Here is a 16,007-nt window from a genome sequence, read left to right on the forward strand (position 1 = left end):
ATAAATCTTGGCAAATCAAAAATACAGAAAAGAGGACACTTTGAGGAGCTGTTGTGTAAAGGAAGAAGTCTTTCTTTCACTTAAGCAAATCTTAGACCAGTTTCTGTCAGAGACCAGGCAATAGGACTAAATGACCTCTGTTGAAACCACTTCAAATTCAAGTCTACCATTCCAATAAGAAAATCACATCACAAAAATTAGCCCTTGAATACATCCCTAGAGAGGTTAACCTAATTATACCATCTACATTTGATTCTTACTATTGCATTCGCTTAAGTCCCAGGAGACTACAGCAAACGAGTGTATCAAGGAGTGAGAGTGAAGCACACAGTCAAAGACCTACTGGCAGAAAAACGATCCAGGCAGACAAGTAACTCAAGATTTAATGTAAGTCTCAGTTAAATACATTCTAAAGTCTTTGGGAACTAAGTCCTCTATTAAGGTTAGTTATCTCCCCTTCCTTTTATCTTCACACCAGTCTCTCACCTCTTGAGTCTGATATTCTCCATAGCAAGTGTTAGCCAGGGTTTCCCTGGTGGCTCAGAAGGTAAAGAATCTGCCTGTAATGCAGGTGACCTGGGTTTGATCCCTGGATCAGGAAGATCCCCTGGAAAAGGGAATGACTGCCCACTCCAGTATTCTTGTCTGGAGAATTCCACGGATAGAGGAGCCTGGTGGGCTACAGTCCATGGGGTCTCCATTGAACTGGCACACACACTATATAATTACTATTATTAGCATTATGGCACATCTGTCCATCTATGAGCAAGGAATCCAAGAGCTCTATGAATTTATAGGTTGCCCACTTCAGCTCATGGACATGAAAGGATGATGTATCCTGACATTTCCATTTACCCCAATCAGGAACTAGCAAAGGTTCATTTGGTAGAAATAATGCTGACCTTCACCCACAGCAGGGGAAGTCACTCATTCGTGTCCGGCTCTGCAATTGCATGGACTGTAGCCTGCCAGGTTCGTCCATCCGTGGGATTTTCCAGGCAAGAAGACTGGAGTGAGCTACCATTTCCTTCTCCAGGGGATCTTCCTGACCCAGGGATCAAACCCAGGTCTCCCGCACTGCAGGCAGACCTTCACCCCCATGTTATTCTAAATCTGATACTGGCAACTTATGAACAAACAACTTCTCTGTAACATGCAAAATCAGATTTTAAAATCCTGGTAGGAGTTGTCTTAAGTCTAAAATCTCTGTCTGTCACTCTTGTCTTAATAAATAGCTCCACTCTATACCTAAAATGTTTAAGTAGTTACACCCAAATCTCCAACAATGATTCTTGAATGGAGATAGCAGTTGGCTATCAGGTTGGGTATATAATCACTCACCTTATTGGGTGAAACATAACAACATAAATATCAGACATCCTCCAGGGCATTGCTGGGGTCAGGACGTGGGAACAGATGACCAAGAATAAAGGAGGGGCCACATACAGCACCAAGCACAGGAGCTGGGACGCAGTGCAAACTGGTTCTTCCAGTGTGTTCTGCTCCGAACATCAGCACCAGCTTCAACATTGCTGTGGATTCAAACTTCTGGGACATGTTTCAAGTGAACTGACTCCAGATTCAATTTTCTGCCATCTAAGAACCCCTTTTATTTTGGGGTCTTCATTTCTTTGGAACCTCCTCTTATCTTCTAGTTCAACAAATGGAGCTTAGTTGATAAACAGAAATTTGAATAATTAGCTTCTCTTCTGCTCCTAGTACCATGTTTCTTCTAGAACTTCCTCAGGATCGTCTGGGATGTGAGTTAAAAGTGTCCCTATGAATCGAGTCTCTTGAGAGAGAGAGAAAATTCAGAGTCTACTCTGAGTGAACCACAGCTGCGTGGATGCAATGTGGAGTGCTTGGCCACTGCTACCAAGCACTTGCTAAAGTGCTAGGACTGTGAAACTTGCTAAAGTTCCAGGTGCGCGGTCAGTTGGGAAGATAAGAGTAAAATGAGCACGATGCCATAGACAAGGAGCTGATAGTGTGTCTACCCCGTGTGAGTCAGGGCATAACTCCCTCCTCGTCATCGTCATGGATACACACACACAATGATAAGGCGCTGTACCAGACCGAATTATATAACAAGACAAAGAGGTTCCTATTCAAATGGTGGAAGTAAATATATTTTTATTTTAAAATTCCCTAACATGATTTTTTTAAGCTCTGTGACTGTGATTTCTTCATTTTTTTTTTGATGTGTTAGCTTTTTTAAAAGACATAACAATATAACAATAATAAGTCATATTATATTGTAATTTTTAAATGCAGGCTCCTTGTCCTTGTACCATGTCTACGAACATAGAGTTATTACAGGGCTGGGGCCAGGGAATGGTCATTTTTAACAAGTTCCTTGAGTGATTTCTTTGCACATCACAGTATAAGAACTTCACCACAGAGCAAAGAGCAACTATCAAACCCCCTCCCCCCAGCCAAGTTTCTTATCTCTACCCAGATAAGAATTTGCTGAGCTATTGCAACTGGCCCAGTGACACTGTGAATGTTATACAGAAGTGGGTATAGGCCGTGTGATACATGGTCTGTGCCATTAAACATCAAATAACCTGGTGGAAAGGAAAAATGCTTATATATTTAAACAATGTAAGACCATATAACCAAGCACTACACTGAACGCTCAAGACAAAAGCTCAGGCAACATTGCCACGTGATACGTATACTGGGACACTATTTACATAAGCACAGTTTAAAGTGCACTTCCTGTGTGTTATCTCATTTGACAGACACACTAGCCCTGAGAGACTGATATTGATGTGGTTTTCCATTTTATAGTTGAAAAAGTTGAGGACAAAAGAAGGGAAGGGATTATTTGCAGGTTACAGTTAATAAGTAGTAAGTCTTCTGATAATTCCACACCATTTTTAAAGAGAAAAACCAATGTGGACTGGAGTAGAATCATCTCTGATTCATGCAGTTTTCACCCATTTGGACTGTCATCTTCAAATACCATAGATGTGCTGGGGTAGCTTGTGTGCATATGTCCTCAGCTGTGTCCAACTCTTTGGAACCGCATGGACTGTATCCCACCAGGCTCTTCTGCCCAGGAGACTTTCCAGACAAGACTACTGGAGTGGGTTGCCATTTCCTCCTCCAGGAGATCTTCCCGACCCAAGGATTAAACCCGAATCTCCTGTGTCTCCTTATTGCAGGTAAATTCTTTACCAGTGAGCCACCTGGGAAGCCAAGCTTATGAACAGAAAACACTTCTCACAGTTCTGGAGAAGGGAGGTCCAAGTTTTGGCTGCAGCATGGTCAGGCTTTGGTGAAGGCCCTTTCCCTTTTCTGGGTTGCAGACTTCTCATTATGTCCTCACTTGGTGGAAGAGCACAGGGAGCACTTTAGAGCCCTTTTATAAGGGCACTAATCCCATTCATAAGAGCTCCACCCTCGTGACCCAGTCGCTTCCCAAAGGCCCCACCTCTGATACAATAAAATCACATGAGACCTTAGGAGTTCAAAGTGAGTTTGGGGAAGACACAAACATTCAGACCACAGCACATGCAAAGGAAATTAAAGCATAAGAGAATATATCATATAAAAAGGACTGCTAAGTCACTTCAGTCGTGTCTAACTCTGTGTGACCCCATAGACGGCAGCCCGCCAGGCTCCCCCGTCCCTGGGATTCTCCAGGCAAGAACACTGGAGTGGGTTGCCATTTCCTTCTCCAATGCATGAAAATGAAAAGTGAAAGTGAAGTCGCTCAGTCGTGTCTGACTGTTCACGACCCCATGGACTGCAGCCTACCAGGCTCCCCCGTCCATGGGATTTTCCAGGCAAGAGTACTGGAGTGGGGTGCCATTGCCTTCTCCAATAGAAAAGACTGGAAAGGGGCAAAAACAGCTCTGACTCTGGTCATTCTTCTCAAGCATCAGGTACACAGGCAGTATGAACTCAGCCCTAATTTCCTGTTGTCATATATTACTCAGTGTCTCGCTGCTAGTAACTTACTGTCATCTTCATTTCAAAGATATTATAAATGTGGATAATTAAATGCACACACTTCTGATATTTTACTATTTGGACTTTAGGTATCTCCATTAATTGATTTTGCCATCTACTTGCTCACGTTTCATCTCAACCACTCTTCCAAAATATCTGTATATTCCAAGAAAGATAGCATAATAATTAATCACCGACTCTTAACTCTTTCTGTCCCTGTGGTAAACACAACTCAATGAGCAGGAAACATGGAGAATCACATTACTGATAGTACCTCCGGGGCCCTAATGGCTCGAGTAATACTGACACTCCATCCTTTTTCATCCCAGTTCACTAGGTGACAATGAGTCTGATATCTTAGATAAGTTCAGATAGGAAAGTCATCCCTACACGTGTTCAAAATTTGCTACTGATAATGTGGGTAATAACCAGTCAAAGGTTAACTTGAGGAGATTGGGGGCCCTACCATACTGTTTTACTGTAAATATCATCCAAGATCAAAAAAAGGGCTTTGCAGGTGACACTAGTGGTAAAGAACCCACTTACCAATGCAGGAGACATAAGAAATGTGGGTTCAATCCCTGACTTGAGAAGATCCCCTGGAGGAGGGCATGGCAACCCACTCCGGTATTCTTGCCTGCAGAACCCCATGGGCAGAGGAGCCTGGTGAGCTACAGTCCATGGGGTCACAAAGAGTCAGATGTAACTGAAGTGACTTAGCAGACATGCAGGCCAGAAGACAAAAAGATTCTACAGCAAATCCTGTGGAACCTGTGAATGCTCACTTAAGTGGCAAAATATGTGATTAAGTAAAGGGTCTTGAGCGAAGGCACTTACCTTCTTAGGAAAGAGGTGATCCCTAAATGCACCCCATGTACTCTACAGAAGGGAGATTTGCGAGGCACACACAGAAGAGAAGACACACAGGAGATGAAATGGCCCGTGACCGAGTAGGCAGAGTTGGGGACAATGTGATCACGTAGCAAGGAAGGCAGGCAGACACCAAAGCTGGAGGACCCAGAGTGGGCGCTCCCCTCGAGGCCCCGTAGGAAGCAAGTCCCACCAACACCTCGATTTGGACTTCCCAGAGTATGAAAGAATAAATTTTGGTGTTTTTAAGCCACCCAGGTAGTGATAATCTTTTCCAGTAACCCTAGGAAACTAGTACACAGATATGAAAACTGTGTCCCTTAGATAAGTACTCTCTAGGAAGCATCCACTATTTGATGCCCAAATTGGTGTTCTGCTCTCTGTGACAGCCCTAGGATAAGTTAACATGGGTTATGTTGACTCATCTTTACCACAGTTTCTTTCACGAACATCTGTTTTTGATACCATGAAATGTTTTCACATTTTTGCAGTAGGAATCAAAGAGGAAAACAAATCTCTTGCCTCAAAAGAGACTTTCACCAAAGATTGAACTTAAAACCACTTCTGTCCATTATAGCCATAATCCTGTGTTTTCGTAACTATTATCATGTATATCTGTTTTTAAGTAATTGCTTCCTTTTTTTTTCAAATTTTTTCTGGATTACTCCTTACTACACTACTAGATTTTCGACTAGAACACTCAAAATAGGAGCCACTCACCACCTCCTAGCACCAAAAGATGCATATTTAGAATTTTATATTGCACCAGTTTCAATTACACTATTTCAATGACATTTCATAAAAACTGTTCTTTGAAAAATTTTAACAATATCAACATATTTCAGTGAACTCTCAGTTATCATTAGTAAAATTTAAAAGAAGAAGAATTGATAGATGAATGGATAAAGAAACTGTAGTACATATATACAATGGAATAATAGCCATAAAAATGAGGTGGATGAAGCTAGAGACTATTATACAGAATGAAATGCCAGAAAGAGAAAAACAAATATACTGTATTAATGCATAGATATGGAATCTAGAAAGATGGCACTGATGCACCCATGTGCAGGGCCAGAATAGAGACACAGACACAGAGAACAGACTGTCGACACAGTGAGGGAAGGAGAGGGTGGGATGAACTGAGAGAGCAACATGGAAACATATACATTACCATATTTAAATTAGATAGCCAGTGGGGATGATGCAGGAAGCTCAAACCTGTGCTCTGTGACAACCCAGAGGGGTAGGATGGGGTGGGAGGTGGGAGGGAGATTCATGAGCGTGCGGATATATGTATACCTATGGCTGATTCATGTTGATATATGCAGAAACCAACACAACATTGCAAATAATTATCTGCCAATTAAAAATTAATCAGATTTTAAAACTACACCTGGCTAAAATAAATAAATAAAACTAAAATAATCAAATATTTTTTAAAAAGAAGAGGCAGTAAATCTAATAGCCACAATTTTTCATTTTGTTTGGAAATTCCGTGAACAGTTTGCAGGCTATTGAACTGTCTCATCAATTCTTCCTCAAACTATGATTAGGATTCATTTAAAATTATTGAATATACAACAGTTGCAAGAGGGGAAAAATTATAAACTTGCTAAGTAGGAAACGGAGCTCAGCTTGGAGTTAAAACTGAGTAGTGGAATGGGGGAATACAGTGCAGTATGGGGGTTTAAGAATGGGCTTGGTAATCAGGGTCTGATGTTTACTCTATTTTATTGGTTTATGGACATCCTAGTAGTTATCCTGTTCTGCTCATTCATCAAAATGCTATAGTGAAGAACAATAAGGAAATAGATATGAAAGTGATTTTAAGTTAATATTCTACATAAACCAGAGGAAAAACAAATGATGATTCCTGGTGGTTTTTAGAAGACCCAAATTGAAAAAAATATTGAGGAGCTATATCCCAAGTGAGAAATATATTTGGATTAGACCAGCCTTGAATGATATATCATATACATACACAGACCAAAATCTATTTCCACTCAACATGATCCTTTTTATATTAAACTCAAGTATCTGCTTTCCAAACAGTAAGCATCCATAGTTACAGTTATTTTCTTTTTCTATATGTTCCTGAATCCTTACGCTTAAATTAGCTGCTAAAATCTCTACCTCAAGAACATACAGGATAAGGCTACACTGTCAGCTGGATATCTTGGTTAATCACCCTTTCCTGATTATTTTTGGAAGTAAAACATTGTAAACACAAAAAGAAGCATGACAATAGTAGATACTGATGGAAAAAACTGGAAGAACAGAAGGTAAATGAAAGCCATATAATACGTTTATGGCATAGATTATACGAAAGTGTTTGATCTTCCTTAAGAGGTCGGTGACCTCTAACTGTAAAACAGATGCACGTTGTCCAGCTCCATCTGTGACAACTGTCTTTCCGTCAGGACTGCTAGTTAGAGATTTGTTTTGTTCTATGCCCAGCTGCTGTTTTGTGGCACCAGTCACGTGCGCATTTCGGTTACCACCAAGTGTAAACATGATGTTCGTATCTGTGATTTGCATTTGAGTTTCTCATGAAGTATTAAAAAATGAAAATAGGCAATTAAAAATTGCATGTTATAGCATCTCAAAGTTTCTTTGATTTCCCTGAAACTTTGGAAAACACATCTGAGACTTCTCTTTGGCATTAAAAAACAAATTGCTCCCTCCTCGGTCTGTTTGAATCCCCTCCTTCTGGATATCAGTGGTCTCCAGGAATTCTTCTCTCCTCTCTGGGCCCTCTGTCCTTGTCAATAAAAGCAGAGTTTGGTCGGTCCTACTTCAGTATTCAATTTTAATACTCAAACTTTTAACAATTTATCCCATCCCCTTACTTCTTTACTATTTGTATTTCAAATCTTCCCATCTCACTATGGTTTGAAATATATCTCAATCTCTGAGAACCAGCTCATATTCCAATTCCAGCATCCTTGAGCTCAAGTTTCAGATCACTCTGTCATCTGAGAACCCTCAGTGCTTAGATACGCAGGGGTTTCTCATCTAAGACACAGGCAGCATAGCATGATGAAGAGTTTGGACTCTGGATCCAGCTGACCTGAATGCAAATTCCAGCACTCCCATTTCCCGACTGTATGATGACTGTAAAGGTACTTTAATCTTAGTGTCAAAGGAAGAGAATAATATCTGCCTCCCAAAGTTATTATAAGTGTTAGATTTAACATGTGTCAAGGGCTTTGCACATAGTATGTGTTCAATCAATGCTAAAGCATTAAATACTTCATCTAATGAACATTAATATTCAAGCGATATAAGAAATTCGCTGAACTGAAGAAATGTACAGTCCAGCTGAGAGAAGGAATTACACATGAAATAAGGGATTAAAAATTAAAAGACAGCTTTAGTGTCCAAGTGCCAAACACGTGACAGCGACCATCAGAGAGCAGGACAGAGATTGCAAAGAGGGCGAGCAAGCCATGGTCAGGGGAGGTGAAAGACTTCTTGGAGGAGCGTGAGCCTTGAGCTAAGCTGGGAGGGAAGAAAACTCAGATGGGCAGTGAGGAGGGGCAGAGTTCAAAGGAACACGAGGAGGGGTGACCGTCCAGAGGGAGAGGAGAGACTCTGTGATACACAGTGGGTGCACCCTCTTGGTCCACATGGAGGAGAAATGAAGTGGCCTGGTGTGTGACCTTTCAAAATTTAGTTCTAGTCTTGCCTGCAGAGCTCTCCCAGACACTCCCCTCTATTCCCATAGCCTCTGATTGGCTGGTACATGCTGCATGGCACGTTCTAAGTGCTCAGAAAATGGCAATTTTTATGGTTTTCCTAGTATCTGGAGCATGGGAGCATTTGATAAATGTTATCTGTCATGTTAGTGTGCTGTGAAAAGGAAGATATCCATAGGTGGTGGTGAGCTCTGAACAGCAACCTTGGGAAATAGATACTTCTGTCATCATTACTACAAATTCTAATACTGTGTAAATAAATTGGCTACTAGAAAGCCCAGGGGATGCCTTTTGTAGATTTGAAAAATTGATTCACTGTGAGCAAATGAAACAACAAAACAATGGAAGCAACAGTTAGCAACATCACTTTTATTGTGACTCAGCAACACCAGCAACACCACTCAGTCCTCCCTTACACACGTGCTTAGTCACTTAGCCATGTCCAGCTCTTTGCAACCCCATGAACTGTAGCTTACCAGGCTCCTCTGTTCATGGCAATTCTCCAAGCAAGAATACTGGAGTGAGTTGATATGCCCTCCTGCAGGGAATCTTCCTAAGCCAGGGATCAAACTCAAGTCTCCTGCATTACACGTGGATTCTTTACCCTCTGAGCCACCAGAGAAGCCCAAGAATACTAGCCTATCCCTTTTCCATGGTATCTTCCCCTCCCAGGGATAGAACTAGGTTCTCTTGCATTGCAGACAGATTCTTTATCAGCTGAGCCACCAGGGAAGCCCCCATTTTACATGAGGAGACAGCTAAGTTGAAGCTTCAGCTTGATGCATTTCATTAAGATAGTCAACAGCTCCCAACCTGCAGTCCTAAATATCCAAAAACAGAACTAGCCTTGAATAACAAATCAGGTGTTATACTTATCCACCACCGCCATGGATGACTGTTTTATGAAAACACTGACTTCAAATGGCAGGAAGAAAGAAAAAAAGTCTCAGCATTTTGATTAGGATGAGCTATCAATTTACTGACCTAGCAAGTTACTTTTTTAAGTCTACATTTCCTCAATTACAAAGGATCATATAATCATATGAATGGTACGGGTGGGAGGGGACCAGTACTCATAGTGTTTCTGATGTGTCCCCCTTCTCCCCACTGGGTACAGCTGTTTATCTTTCTGCTTTGCTAGATTTTCCCAACCCCTAAACGTGTTCCACCCTACCCCCAACCTGATGGGTCTACCCAAAGCCAAGCTGTAATCCCTTCTTTATTCTGAGAAAGATAAATCTCCTTTCTTCTAGTCCAGCTAGAGTTGCAGGTTGAGTTTGCAAGGGAAATAGGCAATAGAAAAATCACATAAGGCACAAGAACAATTACACAGAGTATAAATGTTCTACACTAGCTTAAATATCTAGTCAAAGACTGGCACAGATAGAACAGTTGAGGTGACTTCTGGACCTGAGACCTCTTCTGTCCTCTCAATTTTCTTTGGGGTAAATAAGAATTCTTAATAATAATAGCTAACATTTCTTCTAGGCTCCAAAGTAAAGATGTCACAAATATTCTCATTTATTCATTTTAGGGTAAATTTCACTTATCAACAAGGAGCACAATAGCTTTAAGAAGGTGACGCTCATATCTATTTTTCAGATGAGGAAACTAAGAATGGGGTAGGAATCAGTGGAGCATAGATTTGAAACCAGGTTTGTTGGACTTCACAGTCTTTATTTTACCCACCATATTGCCTTCTTGCCCACTTTGCTTCAGGTCCTCGCTCAGTCCTGAGCTCACCCTCCACACTCCACACAGGCCATTGGCCCATCATGTTCTTCACTCCTTCTCAGTCACAAGCCTGTCTCCCTGCCTGTCCCTGCAGTGATTCTGTATAACACTCAGATGGTGCCACACTCAGTCCAAACCAGAGCCAAGACCTTCCTCTCCTTTGACACCCAGACATCTTGGAAGAAACTGGACTTAATTTCCTTCCAGAACCTATCTCTAGCTCCATCCCAGAACCTGCTACCCGAATGTCATTCCTCTCAGGCTCTGCATGGCACCTGGCCCTCCCTGTAAAAGAGGAAAGCATTTCCGGAGCCAGAGTCCAAGCATACCACACGGACCTCACAGAAGCCTCTCTGCAGCTCTTCTTGAGCTCTCTAGGTCTGCCTCAGCCAAACCATTTCACTCTGACCTCCTCTTCTTGCCTGAAGCTTGCTGCTCTGCTCTGCCTTCAGCTGAAGTCTGATTTTTTTTCTGAAAGTTGCTGACCTGACCTGAGAGGCTGGTAGCACATAACTGGCTCCTGGGACAAGATGTAATATACCACTCTCCCACCCAAGGAGGAGGAGACCCGTCTTAGCTCCTTTCTGAAGGCTGGAAGAGACCCCAGGCCGAGGGAAATGCCGAGCTGACCAGTTCACTCTGGGCATCCACCTCTTAGATGCTCTCCCAACCTACACTGTGTTCCAGCACTCTCTCACAGTTGTACACACTAAAGAATCATACGCATATGCTGAATAAATAAAATAGCTAGTAATGAAAGGGGAGGCAACTTCCTTCTGCTCTTATCTTCTTATGAATATATGGTAAAAGAAGGAGAGAGACAGACTACCAAGAATCTCATTTCCTGGGTGGGTCTTAGAATTCCATGCTAAAGACAGATAGATATAATCAAGATATAATTTCCAAACTTTTCTAAAACTTGGGCAATTTATATATATTGTGCTATTTCTCTTTGATATTCTAATGGTGGTATTAAATAACAATGAAAATTCTAAGTGAAAGGAAGAGGCAGAGTGTAAATAAGCCCACAAACTGATTTGTGCGTGTATGCTAAGTCGCCTCAGTCCTGTTTGAGTCTGCATGACCCTAGGGACTGCAGCCCTTAAGGCTCCTCTATCCATGGGGTTCTCCAGGCAGGAATATTGGGTTGCCATGCCCGCCTATCCTCCTCCATGCTTTAAATATAAATTTAAATTTATAAATTCAAGGAAGCCACACATAAATTCAAGGAAGACATCACAGCCATTGCAGCCCTCTCCGGACTTGTCACGTCAAGAACAGAGAACAGGCATATTCTGTTGATTCCATGTTCTGGTCAGAGGCATCTCAAGCTTTGAAGACATATAAGGGCAAATTGGGCTTCCCTGGTGGCTCAGACAGTAAAGAATCCACCTGCCATGCAGGAGACCTGGGTTCAAGCTCGGGATTGGATAGATCCCCTGGAGGAGGGCATGGTAACCCAGTCTAGTATTCTTGCCTGCAGAACCCCCACAGACAGAGGTGCCTGGTGGGCTACAGTCCATGAGGTTGCAAAGAGTCAGACATGACTGAATGACTAAGCACAAGTGCCAATTATCTGGACCACTGCTATTACAAGAAATCTTCATGCTCTTCTATGATTTCTAAAAAGTTACCATAAAAACTAGTTTTCATCTCTTCAGCTCTTATAAACCCATCCTATAATGTAGTCTGGCTTTAGTAAAAATTTCCTGCTCCCCTGGGCACAGCAGATGGTCATCAGATGGCCCAGTGTGTATCTTCCTGCTTTGCTAACGTTTTGTTTTTCCTACTTAAAAAAAGTATATTTTAGAAGTACGTGTTCTTTTCCTGCTTGAATACTAAATTCTTAGGGAAAAATATGATCTTTCCTTAAGGAGTACATCTCACTTGCATTTGTTACTTTTTCCTGAATTGCCAGCGGAAGGATCCATTCATTTGTAATGTTTGTATGGGTATCAATAAAGGGAATCAGTGTCTACCCTGGGAATGCTCCCCCACACCTTCCACTCACTCTCCTAGCACAGTGTGTTGCACATCTCTTGTTAACATTGCCAACTAACCCCCTTCTGAGCTCAGAAAGAATTTAAAAAGAAAGAAACATTTTCAGAGCAGGCAATGCCCTGTAAACTCAAAACGCCAATGTTTGAGTATAGAAGTACGTATTATATCCCTGGCATTCATTTAAATGAATGTTTTATCTAAAGATTACAAAATGGCCCATTGTCTGACTTTAATTAGCCCACAGTCCTGTCTGTTCGGAGAACTGAACCACATTTCCAGGGCTGTCCATGTTCCCCACCCAACCACCTGCTCCTTCACAATTGCAGAATTTTTTAAAAAAAAATAATATTAATAAAGACAAACTTTTTGCAAGCACCTTATTTTTTTGGCTGTCTTATTGGTTCTGTAGTGGTTGTTTTTAATGTCATGAAATTTAAAATATTTCTGGGTGGTGCATTCTTTTACTCAGCTTGCAAAAGTAATCAAGTTTTTCAGTGAAACAGCCATGGCAAGTCCATCTGGCAGAGCTGAAGTTCTGCACATTTCGTTCTGGCCAAAATGTACGATACCATTTATTAATGTGCATCCCAGTAGCTCCTGTCATTCTAACTTAGCTATCTATCTACATAAATACAAATAGCATTCCAAAGGCACGCCAAGACCCAAGGGTGAAAAAATATGTGTTTCATTTTGTAACTCAGGCAACAGAAATAACTTTCTCACAGAGGCAGCCTGGACATAATTTTGTGCCAAGCAGGAAAGTTTTAACAGTAAAATTTTAAGAAACTGTCAGAAGTTTGGAGTTCTATAACAGTGTTACTTTCCAAAGGGCATAAATGTAGACCAGAAGATGTAAGACAGTTGGAACCACAATTTTTTTTTTAATTTTGAAATCCACAATAAAGATATAAGACCTAAACTCTGGTTTTTAATTTTTATTAACTAGTTTCAATTACAAAAATAACACGTGATAAAATTTCAAACTTAATAAAACAGCATAATTTTTTTTAAGTCTACTGACCTTCCCTGCCTACTTGTTCTACTTCCCAGGGTCATGTGAAATCTTCCAGAATTTCTCTATGACATTTTATTATAAAGAAATTAAGTCGTTGCACCAAGGTAATCAATATCAAAATCTATGTTATTTACATGTACAATTACAAAAATGCATAGTGCTCTCATGGTGAATTCCGTTCTCCCAAGAGAAAATCTAAACAGGTCTCTTTTAATCTTCATTTTACCTCTCTGTGTTTGAAGGCATCAGGCAAAGCACTTCATACTATCATGTCTCCATCTTATATCAATTACATAGTCCCTACTGTCACCTGAGATGGTGATATTGGAGATAAGGTGCCCAAAATCAACTCTTTCTTTGTGAGATAAATACTCTATAATCTAGGCTTTATAGAAGCAAGGCAAATGTTTTTAAAGATACATATTTCAATATTGCTTCCTCACAAATTCTTACAGGCTTTAGGATTGAACCTATACAATGACCTCTTAAATCATTTAAGGACATAGGGTTTTTTTCCTTTGTAAATAGGGCCTTATGCGGGAGACATGCCAGGCCCCTCTTTACACATGGGTATCAATGTGGAGGCTGGCAATAAAGAAAAAAAAGAGAGAAAGAGCCCTGGGAATTGGTACAACTGGGCCAGGTGGCCAGCAGCCCTTAGCATCCATGGGGCGAGTATCAGCCTTCAGCAGGCTCCAACACAAAGCCAAATAGAGGTGGATATAAATGTCACCTGCTGGCCTCCCCAACCCCGCCCCACTGGGAGCCCGTCAGACCTGTATCACGGATCTGGGAAGCTCCAGCAGCCCATACACTCACCACACCAACCATTTCTGACCATCATTTTCAGCCCCAGATTCAATTTCCTAGAATGCCACTTTCAATACATCTACACTGCTAATGGCCATCTAAAGAACCACTTCCGGTTAGCGGACAAAGTTCAAGTTCCTTCAGCCTGGCTCAAAAAATGCTCTTTATAACCTGGCACTTGCTCCTTCCTCCAGCTTTCCTGTCTGCATATTTCCACATCTGTAACTTGCTGTCCAGACATTTGAGCCTTTGCTTTGCCTCTCAACGACGAGACCACTTATCCTATCTGCTTACTGATTTCCTGTCATCCTTCAAAACAGGACTCCTATATCACCTCCAGCCTGATGTGTTCAGTCACCTCTCTCAGCACAGCAGCTCACCGCCACTGCTACCTCATCCTTACCCCAAGCTCCCCTCTCTACGTGCACAGCCTGAGCAGGTCTAGTAGAATCCAGCCTGCGTCACTCACTAGTTCTGTGACCTTGACAGTCTTTACACTGCCTATAAGTTTTCTGATCTGTAACCTAGAGATAATTACTTACAGCAGTCTGTTTCATTGGCTGATGGCAACGCTTTAATGGAACAATGTGAATCACTTAGCGTTATGCAGAGTATATGAAGTATACAAATGTTAATTACTGAAAGTGATGAAACACATACTAAGATATATAAAGTGCATGGCACAGAGTCTGGCATGAAGTAGGTATTCATAAAATGCTAGTCCACATTCTACTAGCCAAAACAAGTCACAAAACCATCCCAGATTCAAGACAGTAGAGGTATAGATGCCACTTATTGATGGGAAGAGCTGCAAAGTAATTGTGGCCATATTTAATCTATAGCAAATGGCTTATGTCCCTAAGTAGATCCTATTCTAAGCCCTTTGGTTGCATTTTTTCTAGCACCTGAGACATTCAGCATTGTGCCTAGCATATCAGAGGTGCCAGTAGATATCTTTGGTTTGATGGAAGGGCTACTGCACAGAACCTACTGGTTACATCACTGAGAGCTTGAGGGGGAATAAGTCTTAGAGTCAGAGAGTTTGGGTTTAAATCCTAGTCCTGCAATCTACAAGACAGATAATTTGGGACACATTACTTAACTTCTCTGATGCTTGGCTTCCTCTTTTGTAAACTTGAGGTGATAATATCTACTTTATAATAAGATAATATTACATAAAGCATCTGGTACACGGTAGATGCTTAGAACTCTAGTTCCTATTCATTATGGAGCATTTCTCTTATCAATACTCATGACTAAATTATTAGGTAACTCAGATGACTGCTCCATAAATCAAAACCTTTTTCAAACTTTGCAAAATTAATAAGACTTATTAGAAAAGGTTTGTTATAGTTGAGTCACTGCATAAGAGTTCACACCAGTCAGAATGCCCTGGTGCTACCACATACTTGTCACGTTAGCTAAGGCATCTAATTCTCTACGCCCATTTTCTTGTGGAGGAAGAAGGTATTCCATCCTAACACGGGTACCTATTTAAAGGATAACAACATTATACCTAGCATTGACTTTACATTCATTTCAAAGTCAGAGGAAAATTGTTTGACTAATGGTTGTTCTCAATTCAGATATTAAAACATGGTTTTAAAATGTTCAGTATATCATCATCTCCACCTCTCTCCCAATCACAGATATGATGACAGTGAGAAATTAAATATGCAGTGAATTCCTTGAAAAGGAATCCCAGCCATTCAGAAGGGATTATGATTTTTATTTTAGCATTAGTAGCAATATCTTCCAGAGAAGGCAATGGCAGCCCACTCCAGTACTCTTGCCTGGAAAATCCCATGGATGGAGGAGCCTGGTAGGCTGCAGTCCCTGGGGCTGCTAAGAGTCGGATACAACTGAGCGACTTCACTTTCACTTTTCACTTTCATGCATTGGAGAAGGAAATGGCA

The 16,007-nt window shown here is 41.2% G+C and overlaps 1 protein-coding gene across 1 annotated transcript in view; it reads left to right on the plus strand.

Moving 5' to 3' along the window:
- Nucleotides 1-16,007, plus strand: part of CUNH11orf53 (chromosome unknown C11orf53 homolog) — a 39,209-nt gene that overhangs the window by 9,696 nt on the left and 13,506 nt on the right. The window contains exon 2 of the mRNA XM_040257967.1: nt 278-387. Within this exon, the coding sequence (XP_040113901.1) occupies nt 278-387 (110 nt within the window). The remainder of the gene's footprint in view (nt 1-277; nt 388-16,007) is intronic.

This window comes from Oryx dammah, unplaced genomic scaffold (genome assembly GCF_014754425.2).
Source record: "Oryx dammah isolate SB20612 unplaced genomic scaffold, SCBI_Odam_1.1 HiC_scaffold_17, whole genome shotgun sequence".
Lineage (NCBI taxonomy): Eukaryota > Metazoa > Chordata > Mammalia > Artiodactyla > Bovidae > Oryx > Oryx dammah.